Source organism: Arachis duranensis, chromosome 6 (assembly GCF_000817695.3).
Source record: "Arachis duranensis cultivar V14167 chromosome 6, aradu.V14167.gnm2.J7QH, whole genome shotgun sequence".
Lineage (NCBI taxonomy): Eukaryota > Viridiplantae > Streptophyta > Magnoliopsida > Fabales > Fabaceae > Arachis > Arachis duranensis.
The window spans coordinates 6,895,317-6,906,903 of NC_029777.3; the positions used below are offsets into that span (position 1 = coordinate 6,895,317).

Here is an 11,587-nt window from a genome sequence, read left to right on the forward strand (position 1 = left end):
AGTCATAGCTGAAAACGAAGAAAATAAATTACAAATCTCATTTAGGAAAGTTTAATGTTCAGAGTCACAAATTTATACCTTGTTTTTTGGCCTGATATTTTAACATATGATGCTTTAATTTTCTTCTCGTTCTCCCCTTTCTCCAGAGGTTCCCCGCTGGCATATGTTATCAATCTTGAAAATACATATCCCTTAAATACCAAATAAATCAGAAAATACACCCGAATGAATGGACAAGATACACCCAACTGAATGCACAATATACACCCAACACAACTAACGAAATAGACCTATCTATTAAAGTAAAGAAGACAGATGCAACTTACAGTGAATTTATTAATGTCCTTTCTCTCATCGCTTGGAGCTTTTTTGTGTAGCGGGTCAAATATTTGACATTTTCGCTTTGTTGTATTTATCAGCCATAACCACCAATGCCCCGAGTGGCAAACAGGAGCAAAAATCTGAAGGATTGCCACATTTCAACAGTGTATTATTTTATTTGGCATATAAGTAAATAAGCGTACTAACAAATTTAGCAAACGAAAACTTACATATGGATGCGAAGTTAATTTTTTTCTATCTATGAAGGGAATGAAACTCGGGTAGGCTTCCACCCTGAATTCCTTTTTCGTTTTCGGTGATATGAATTTCCCCTTTGGGTGATCCAAAAGTGCCATGCTCTGCAAGAATTGGGAAAGAAGAAATGAAATACTGAAAATACACAACTTACACCCAATCGAACCTAAAAAATACACCCAAATCAATACCGAAAATACACCCAAAGTTCGTAGAAGTAACACTTACCACAATATCGAGGGGGAGACAGTATATTTGTTCCTGAAACCTCTTTTCATTTTTCTGGTTCAGGATGAGGCAGATGGCAGATACAATCTAGAAATATATGCCGAAATCAATTTTACATTAATAAACATTGCAGTTGAATTTTGGTGTAAAAACATTAACGTTATTCTAATATTACCTGAGATTCTATATCACTTTTTGGCTGGAGGGATGCAAGGTGCATTCTCATCAAAATGTATTCTCCTTAGCCAATCAGAGTATACATCTCCTCGTACTCGTTAGTATTGCCATCTGCGTCTTCCTTCAGTCTCGTCCCCCAGATGTAGCACTTTTGTTTCATATCATATGGAATTTGATTTATTACCCCAGGAGTTTCAAACTTTGCAGAACTTTCTCCCCCAATCTCCCTCTGAATTTGTGGACTTTCGTCTTTTTCCTTCGCCGCATTGCTTGCTAATTTTTGGACCAAACTGTCTAATTGTTCTAGCATACTTGCAGTTTCTGGAGATTTTTCCCTTTCTGTCTCCTGCATTGACGCCCCCTCCTGGCTTGAATCAGTCAATCCAAGGCTGAATGATGGCATCCCTGGATCTGTTTTAGGAACATAGGTTGCTGTCCGTGCCATCATCAACAGGGCAGCAGCGTCTTCTGCGGCTGGATGACTGCGTCATGACGTATAAGAATAAGAGTAAGAATAAGAATATACGGATGATAAGCAAAGATTGATTTTAGTCTGATGAACTTACATTTTAGTTGGAGCTGGGGGAAGCGTGGGTGTGGTTTCTTGAAGTTGTTTGGGGGATTCAGGAGTGCTGCACAGTTACACAAAATTAATCATGGCGTAAAAAAAATTGATCAGGAACAATATACACCCAAACTGTTAGCAAATATACACCCAAACCCTAAACAAATATACACCCAATACTATTTCTTACGTTTCTGTAGTCCCTTCAATCCGTAGCATAGGGGTTGGTTCGAAATCTGTCTCAGGGGTTGTTTGGGATGCCGGCACAAAAACCTGGATCGGGACTCTAAACAAGAAGAAAAATGAAAGGTTAACAACGCCTTTGAAAATAATAAGGTTATAAGGTTGAAATATTCTTGGAAAACTCACATTGCAAGCGCTTCCGACGGTGATTGTTCCCTCACAACCATCATATTCGAATCAGTCGGACTCAACCTAAAATACACCCAAAGAAGGTCAAAAAATACACCCGAACGATTCAAAAAGAAGACAGGCTTTGTTTTTTGAGAACTTACATACTTGCAGTTTTTGCTTTTTTTTGCTGCCTTTTTTTTCTTAATAAAATAATAAAGGGCTTTTTTTTTCTAAAAAAAATATATACAGAATTAGAAGTAGAAGGTAATAGAAGAACAAAAGTAACGGTTATTTGAAAGAGAAATTACATGCTCTGTGATGGCTGGTTTACACTACTCTGTTCTGTGCGTCCTTGAGAGGAAGGATCATCACTTCCCAAGTTCACAGCCGGTAGTCTAAACAGATTTCATGTTATTCAGACCAAATAAGATACAGGTATAAAATACACCCAAATGAATGCACAAGATACAATCAACCGAATGGACAATATACACTCAACAAAACAAACGAAATATCCCAACTTAGTAAACAACATACACCCAACTTGATCCACAAAATACACCCAAATGGTTCCACAAAATACATCCAAATCATGATAACAAGATTTTATTAAATAATAAAGCTTCTTACATTTCAGAGGACACATAGCGACCTTTTGTCGATCGCAGGTTAGCTTGGTTCTCCCTGCGAAACAGGATACAATTATTAGCAAACAAAACACACCAAAATCTCAAATACACAACCCAGCAAGACATACCCCTCTGCAGCAGATTTATCAACGTTTTCCCTTAGCAATTCATCGAGTTCGTCACTTGATATTTCATATCTCTCACTACATTTATAAAATAAGATGTTAACAAAAATAATTACGATGATAGACCGTAATATAGCTTACGAGGTACTGTACCCGTCAAAGTATTGATCTTCTTCAGGAGGTGAATCCTCCACAACAACTTTTTTATTTTCTTGTTGTGTTCTGGGTGGAAAAAAAAAGAGTACCAATCAGAAATAAAAAATTAATTTTATCACAGAATATTAATTAAAGAAGTGCTTACTCTTTTGGTGTTGTTTTTGTTTTTTTTCTTTTTCTTCTCCTTCTCCGCAGGTGATGATTTTTTGCTCCTGTAAGTTAATAATAGACACTTCAATTAATACACGAAATCTTTATAATGAAGCCAAAAGAAAGGAGTAATAATTTCAGGACATTACTCATCACTTGGTTCAGATTCAGATTCTGAATCAGAATCTGACTCCTCTTGCCTCTGCTTTCTTTTTCTGGAGTCCATTCTGGAAGGCAAACAATCATCATTTAGAATATACTAAAAATACACCCAAATGAATTCACGAGATACACCCAACTGAATATTAAATATACACCCAACGCAGCAAACGAAACACACCCTGCTTAATAAACTACATACACCCAACGTGATCAAACAAAATACACCCAACTCGAAAAAGAAATTACACCCAAGTATGGTACTTACTTTTTCCCCTTTTTGCCGGGGTATTTTCTTCCCGAATCCTCTGAGTCTTCTTGAGCCTCAGACTCAGAGGTAGAAGTGTCACTATCAGTAGTTTTTGTCTTCGAAGACGATGTTGGACTCGCCTTCCTTTTTTTGTTTTTTTTTATTTCTTGTTTTTTTTCTTTTTTTTCTTTTTTTTTTCATTTTTTCTCTTGTCTCTGCCATCTTCACAATCCCCTGAAACATGAGATATTTTAGTTAGCAGCATTCAGGTAAATAAAATACACCCAACTTATTATGTTTACTTACCAAAATTTCCTCTCTTTCTGCAGACATTCTTTCCACCAACTGCTCCTTAGTCCAGTTGGCAATCCAGGACTTTGGTGGTCTTTCAGTCCTGTTCTTGCCTTTGTTTTTTGAAAGATGAAAGTAGATTATCATGAGGGCGAAGAGGCAGCCATTAATTGATTTCTTCTTCTTCTCCTGGTAGTCTGTGATGCCCTTGACCATGAAGTTCAAAACATGCCCCCCCAGTTTCTCTCCGATATGCCGTCCATCTTAAAAATTGGGGCCAGGTGCACGGGCGATATTTTGTTTATCGTCGTTGGCAAAAGGATCGCCATCTGTATGTAGAGGATGAATATCCTCTTGAACATCAGGCGTTCCTCTTCGTTGCCAACGCCGATTTCCATCATTTCATCGGTAAGACTTTTGAGGGTCTTACCCTAGAATCTTCTATAAATTATTTTGTCATCATCAGAAAGTTTCTTATACTCAACTTTCTCAGGAAATAGATCTCCTACAAAAAGGAAGACAACAAAGTATCCAAGTCAGTTCAAAAACACCCAAGCATCAACTTAAATAGACCCAAGCAACAACTTAATATACACCTATAATTTTAAGCTAGTTACCTGTTGCATTGATGCCAAGTGCATGACCTTTTTTTTTGGTGTTATTTGGAAAGAACCATATCCTGTCTTCAGTCTGTTCTCCCCAAGTTTGAAGTTGTTTGCCAGCTCCCTTAAGAGTTGGTGATCCACCCTTAGTGGTGGGATGTGCATCAACCCACCGAATCCGAGATCCCTCACAATTGCCTTCTTCTCCTCAGTCATGTTTCTGAACTTATCACTCAGGAGATGTGTGGCACACTTAAGGTCTTTTGTTTGGTTTCTTGCTGCCATTTTCTCTGAAACGAAAAATACACCCAAAGATATCAGTAAGATACACCCATATATATATGAGTCAGATACACCCATTAATAACAATAAGGTACACCCATTGATAACAGTAAGATACACCCATATATATGAGTCAGATACACCCAAAGATATCAACAAGATACACCCATTGATAACAGTGAGATACACCCATAGATATTATTCAGATACATCCATATATATTAGTCAGATATCACTCAAACATGCTTCAATATCAAGCCACATTACAAGGTCAAGCAGTATACACCCCCCAATCTACGGAATATAGCCCAAAAAATCTAGAACAACAACGTAGAAGAACAGTGTAACAAAGAAGCAAGAATAACAGTAAACCCTAGAACAACGACGTAGAAGAAAGGTAAAACGTAGTTTGTAATCTGGAAAATATACATGAATCTTAATGAACTTACGTTGAGTTTTGTTGCTTTGTTTTCTCTTCAGATTTTTGATGGAGAGTTTGATGGTGTTTTGATGGAGGTTTCGAACAACGAGTTGTATATTTTGAACTTCGATTTTCGCTCGAAAATGGAAGGGTTTCCTTGTTTTCGAATCGCTTTGGGAAGTGAAAGAAGTGGAAGAGTCTGCCATAACTCGTAGCATACGTAACCGTTTGAGTGTTGAGCGCGTGAATGTGACGTTCCATGTAATCTCTCTTCATGCGCGTGAGTTGTATTTGGGCTGGGCCAACTTGTAAGCTTGTATCTGTAGCAGGCCCGAATGATATATAAAAAATTTTGAAATCCTTCATAACCGATTATGTCACATGATCTAGGAGGAAAAATTTGTTAATAGTTTCATTTATTGTTATTCTGTTAGATGAAAATTTTGTTATTACATAAAGTTAATAATTAAAAATTATTAGATGATAATTTAATAAAATATATTAATTTATATATGATGTATGTTCGTAGGTTGAGGATGTCATAGCCAAAATTATTAAGGAAGGAAGGACAGAAGAGATTGGTAATGGAAAAATATTCTGTAAGATTAAATTTAGTAGCTTTCTTTAACTTATATGTTCGAATCACAATTGCATGAAAGTTCTTATACTGAAAAGGAGATAAAAAACTTGTCAAGATTCATTAACTTATGTGTTCTGGCGTATAAACTGGTTGGACTTAATATCAGAATTTGCCATTTGCTATTTGCCCTTTGATATTCATATAGGAAGGCAACTAGAATTGAGGGTGAGTGATTTTGGTGGGTATGTATTGATTATATCTTGATGGTAATTATTTTATAGTAGGTTGATATCTTAAGAATTTACAGGTGAGATAAAGTGCTTTATGGACCATGTGATTAAAGGAGTATATAAAGAGTGCATAAGGTTAATCACAAAATAATTTTTTGGTAGAAATAGAGAAAAATTGATTCTTCTCATTTTAAAAATTTTAAATAAAAATAAAAAATTAAAAAAATATTTTGTGATTAATTTTATGTATTCTTTATGTACTTCTACTATAATTAATTATCATTAACGTTAGACTAATAAAAAATAATCTAAATAAGATATTTTCAAAAAAAATCTCGTAAAAACGAGTCTAACACTTTCTTTCTAAAAAAACTTCCATTTATTCGATCTCAAAATTCTGAGATCTTTCATAACCGATTATGTCACATGGTCTAAGAGGAGAAATTTATTAATAATTTTATTTATTATTATTTTATTAGATGAAAATTTTGTTATTATGTGAAGTTGATAGTAAAAATTATTAGATAATAATTTAATAAAATTTATTAATTTATCTAATAATTTTTATTTATTAATTTTATATAAAATTAATTATATATGAATTTTCAGTTTATTATTGTTTATTATATTCCAAAAACAACCTTAAAGTTCAAACTTTAAAGATATAACAGTAGGTTACTAAAAGATTTATCTTAATAAATATAACTTTTTTTTTAAATCATTCGTATATATTATTTATTAATTTATTTATGTTCTAAAACAAAGTAAAAAATATATATATAGTTTCTAGTGTAGTTTGTATTGGGTAGTTGCACACAATAATGATATCATTAATAGAATATTTAAAGAGTAATATTAGAAAGACAATAATAAAAATATGATAAATTCAGGTTGAGTTGGAGTGATTTGTATTGTACCCAAATACTTTTTTTTAATTTGAAATGCCACAAAAGCATTGGTCTTATTATTGCTGATAAGAAATAAACTTGATCAAAGATGACACAAGGAATCTAGCTAGCTTGCTATATTTTCTTTCTTTTATCTCTTTCTTTATTTCATCTATATCTATACCCAGAAAAGTATTGTAACTTTCGGTTTCATACTATCACTTATCTATATGTCTATAAACTTGGAACTATATTAGCTTGAATATGAATAGGTCAACATTCATAGTGATATACAGTGGGATACTTTAGGTTGCGTTTTAAAGAGATATTAAAATTAGAAGACAGAAATTGATATTAAATTAAATTTTTATATTATATTTAATGTAAAATATATAAAATTGAGTTATGTCTTAGTATTTTATTTTATTTAAGATAAATATAAATATAAAGTGAAAATATTGAAATTTCTCACACTTTCTGGTCATATCCTTTATTATATATGTGTGGTTCTCGTTAAAATAACGGTTTCCATAGATGGAATTCTCAATTTTTATTCTAAGATAGACTCTATTGTACTCTAATAATGGAACTTAAATGTAAATGTTGTTTTAAGAAAAATATATATGATAATAATAATTATTCTCCACATACAAGTGTTTTACCCATACAAGTTATACAAGTCCATATATTCTATTTCACGTAAAATGCTCTTTTTCTAACACCCATTTTACGCGCCTCCTAATTTAATAGATTTTTCAATCAATGCGCACACGTTCTTCTTCGTGCCGTTACTGCACGTTCCTCCTCCTCCTCCTCCTCTTTTCATTAGAATTTTTTCCCCTTCTTCCTTTTCTTCCTTTTTCTCCTTGTCTCGTTATTAAAAATAATAAATAATTAAAGTTCAGATTATCAATTGAACCAAAATGAAATTGATTATTATTTTGAATCCAATCAAATAGTTGAGATGTGGTTCAATTCTAGTTAACTTTTTGTTAGTAGTTTATGAATCTGTAGGTGAATAATGTTTCATCATTGATAGTTTGAATTGAATGTAATGTAAAAATTATATATTAAAGAAAATATTTTTATGTATTCGCAGTAAATTTGAGTGTAACACGAAGATATTTGGGTATATTGTTTAAGAATTTTCGGCATATGTGTGCTGATAAATTCTGCATAATTCAAAATTCTTTTTCTCCGTCCTCCTCGTCTTCTGCTCCTTCTTCTTCTTCTTTTTCATCATCATCTTATTTTTTTCTTATTCGTCTTTTTTTCCTTATTTTATCTTTTCAAGTTTTTTCTTGTTTTACTATTTTAATAAGAATAAAAAAAATCAAACAAAAAAGAAGAAACATATAATGGTACAAAATTACTTGAAAGAGGATGAACATACATTCGTTGAACTAAAAGAAAGAAAGAAAGATGGAAAAAATGCAGTATTAGAGTAAACATTTTTCTGTATTTGCAGCAAATTTGGGTGTAACACGAAAATATTTGGGTATATTGTTTAAGAATTTTCGGTGTATGTGTGCTGATAAGTTCTGCATAATTCAAAACTCTTCCTCTTCCTCCTTCTCATTTTCTGCTATTGCTTCTTCTTTTTTTTCATCATCATCACCATCTTCTTCTTTTTTTATTCTTCATCTTTTTCATTTTATTTTACCTTCTGAAGTTTTTTCTTATTTTACTCTATCACCAACACCTCCTCCTCCTCCTCTTTTTTCTCTTTCTTTTTTTATTGTAATTTCTTCTCCTCCTTCCTTTTTCTCATTCTCCTCCATCATCAGTTATCTCGTTATTAAAGATAATAAATAATTCAAGTTCAGATTATCAATTGAACTAGAACGAAATTAATTATTTTGAATCCAATCAAGTGGTTGAGGTGTGGTTCGATTCTAGTTAATGTTTTCGTAGTAGTTTATGATTTTGTAGGTGAATAATATTGTTTTTGTTTGTGAAAATGGTTGTTCATCGTTGATGGTTTGAATTGAATAAAATGTAAAAGTTCTGCACTAAAGAAAATATTTTTCTGTATTTGGGTGTAATACGAAGATGTTTGGGTGTATTATTTAAGAATTTTCAGTGTATGTATGCTGATAAGTTCTGCATAATTCAAAACTCTTCTTCTCCCTCCTCCTCATCTTCTGCTTCTGCTACTTCTTCTTCTTGTTTTTCATTATCATCATCATTTTTTTTTCTTATTCATCTTTTGTTTTCTTATTTTATCTTCTCAAGTTTCTTATTGTTTACTCTTTTAACAAGAATAAAAATAAAAAAATTAAATAAAGAAGAAGAAACACATAATGATAAAAAATTACTTGAAATAGTATAAACATATATTCGTTCAACTAAAAGAAAGAAAGAAAGAAATAAGAACAAAAAGAAGAACAAAAAAAATGCAGCATTAGAGAAAACATTTTTCTATATTTGCAGTAAATTTAGGTGTAACACGAAGATATTTGGGTGTATTATTTTAAGAATTTTTGGTTTATGTGTGCTTATAAGTTCTATATAATTCAAAACTCTTCCTCTTCCTACTCCTCATCTTTTGCTGCTTTTTCTTCTTCATCTTCTTATTTCATATTCTCATTATTTTTTTTAGGAGGAAAAAATCAAACAAAAAAAATACAAAATATTCCAAAATCAATAGAAATAGAAAGAGAAAAAAATGCAGTAATAATAACAATAATAAAAAAAAGATGATGAAGATGAAACACGCGAAGAAAAAAGAGGAAAAACGCAAAGAAGGAAGAGAAGGAGGAAGAGGAGGAGAAACGCGAAGCGCGCTATGAAAATCGTTGAGTAGCGGGCATGTTAACACGCTCGTATAGGTGAGCGTCCTTTTAGTTGGATTTGGCCCAATTTGTATGACTTGTAAATCAAAATGGCTTGTATGTGTAGCACTTGTGTAATAATAATTTCTTGAAGTCACAAAGACCTAAATAAAGTATGAGCTTTTAATATTGTCATAAATTATAGATTCAATTATTCGTCAATCTATATAGTTTTATTAAATTTTTAATTAAGTGTATATATTTTTTTCAAGGAAAAGTATGAGGAGTCAATGAAATATTTATACAATATGTACAATGGAGGTTTATGGAGTATTATTAGAGATATAATCATTAATATTACCTTTTCCTATCAGTTGAAGCTTTTGGGATGAGTGGTATCATGACATGGTATTAGAGTACTAGATCCAAAAAATCAAGAGTTTGATTCTTGGTGAACCCCAAAGTTAGTTTAATTTTTCGTCTCCCTAGCGGGATCCTTTTTTCAATTGAGCCTCTGTATCATATTAGATTTTGTAATTAAATTTTTGTCGTGACAAAAATTCTAAAATTAACGAAATATTCTGCTCAACAAAATGAATATATCTAACACTTGACTAAATATTCTATATAGTTTAATAAAATATTCTGTTAATTTCAACCTTTTTATCATAATAAAAATTTAATTATAAAATTTGATATGATATAGTCTTGCTTTGAGTTGGGCTCACTATTATAGTTACTTATTAATTAGGACACCTTGGAACCATTTTTCAGATACAAATAATTGATGTCATGGTTAGGTGGTGCAGTGTTTTTTTTTTTTTTCCCAGTTTTGTTATCATAAAATCATATTTTTATACTTCATGATGAAATATGATCATAAATTAATATCACTCTTCTCATTGGTTAAATTAATTAAAATTATTCAAATATTTGTCAAATTAAATATCACTCTTTTCATTGGTCAAATCATACTAATTTATCATGAAACAAATTTACTAGTCTAATTTTCATCTTAGAATCCACCATGCATTTTTTTATGATATTATGCGTACTGAGTTGAAGATGAAGATGCAACTAGTGCCTAAAAGGGAGAAATCGTTGGGTGGCCATAACTTCTGAAGAGGGACATTTTCAAATGATTGTTGAAAAACCTCACAAATAATAAACCTATAGTAGTGGTGGCATGGTCAACTGTCGTGTCACTTCTTAAATAATGTTTATGTCGTTGTGGTTCAAAGTTCAAACTCTTCACCCAATCGATGGCAAGATTATAAACCTACTTGGTTTTGTCTTTATAACACGAATGAAGCTACAATGCATAGTACTACTTTATTTGAAGCCTTTTTATGGATTCAACTTGCACTTCAAAGACACAGATTTTGGCATCATTGGAGACGTAAGCTCTTCAAATATAGGAATTTTCGTATGGCCACGGAATATCAAATTGAATAATAATATAGTTTTAGGTAGTCACCTAAAATAATTCTAAAATTACAATGATTATTATTCACATAAAAATATTTTTATATTAAAATAATAGTTAAGTTGATAAATGTATTGACTTGTTTATTGACTTATCATCACATGAAAGTATTTTCACATCACCATCAGTAATTATCCTATTTTTAAAATTAATTAAAAATGATCATTTATGAATTTTTAATATTAAAATATCTAAAATTAATAAGATATTATTTTGATTGTACTTATTTTATGATTATACAAGAATTTCTCGAAAATAAAAAAGAAACATATTAACATTATTATGAATGGATGGAGGATGAACCTTATCAAGCCACTAAGCTAGGAGTAGGAGGGAACAGTAGAATGGCATGCAACATTATCACTACTCATCTTCCATGCTTGCTTGGTGCAATTGATTTGATTGAGAATGTGGGAGCCGCACCTCTTCTTTTTGTTTTGGATATGGAGGTGGATGGTGGGAATAGAATTTTTAATAAAAAAATATTAAAGTCATTGAAATTTATTGTTTTTAATGATAAGTTGATTATTAATATTTAAAAATATAGTATAAAATATATCGTTGAATTAAATTAAAAAAAATAAATTAATAATTAAATAATAATACAAGACAACAAATTCTGATAGTTTTTAGTATTTTTTTTAATATATATATTCACTCATGCG

General features: G+C 31.4%; 1 protein-coding gene and 1 long non-coding RNA gene across 2 annotated transcripts; both read right to left on the minus strand.

Annotated features, from left to right (window-relative positions):
- Positions 1 to 88: 88 nt before the first annotated feature.
- On the minus strand, positions 89 to 658 carry LOC107492300 (uncharacterized). The gene is made up of 3 exons (XR_008010529.1): positions 552 to 658; positions 327 to 461; positions 89 to 191 (listed from the first exon to the last, which is right to left on the minus strand). It is a non-coding gene; the product is annotated as an uncharacterized LOC107492300 (long non-coding RNA).
- Positions 659 to 3,680: 3,022 nt separating this feature from the next.
- Positions 3,681 to 4,549, minus strand: LOC107492280 (uncharacterized). The gene is made up of 2 exons (XM_052262594.1): positions 4,278 to 4,549; positions 3,681 to 4,165 (listed from the first exon to the last, which is right to left on the minus strand). Exons 1-2 carry the CDS (start codon positions 4,545 to 4,547, stop codon positions 4,109 to 4,111), a joined length of 327 nt encoding a protein of 108 aa, XP_052118554.1. The 5' UTR covers positions 4,548 to 4,549; the 3' UTR covers positions 3,681 to 4,108.
- Positions 4,550 to 11,587: the final 7,038 nt, after the last annotated feature.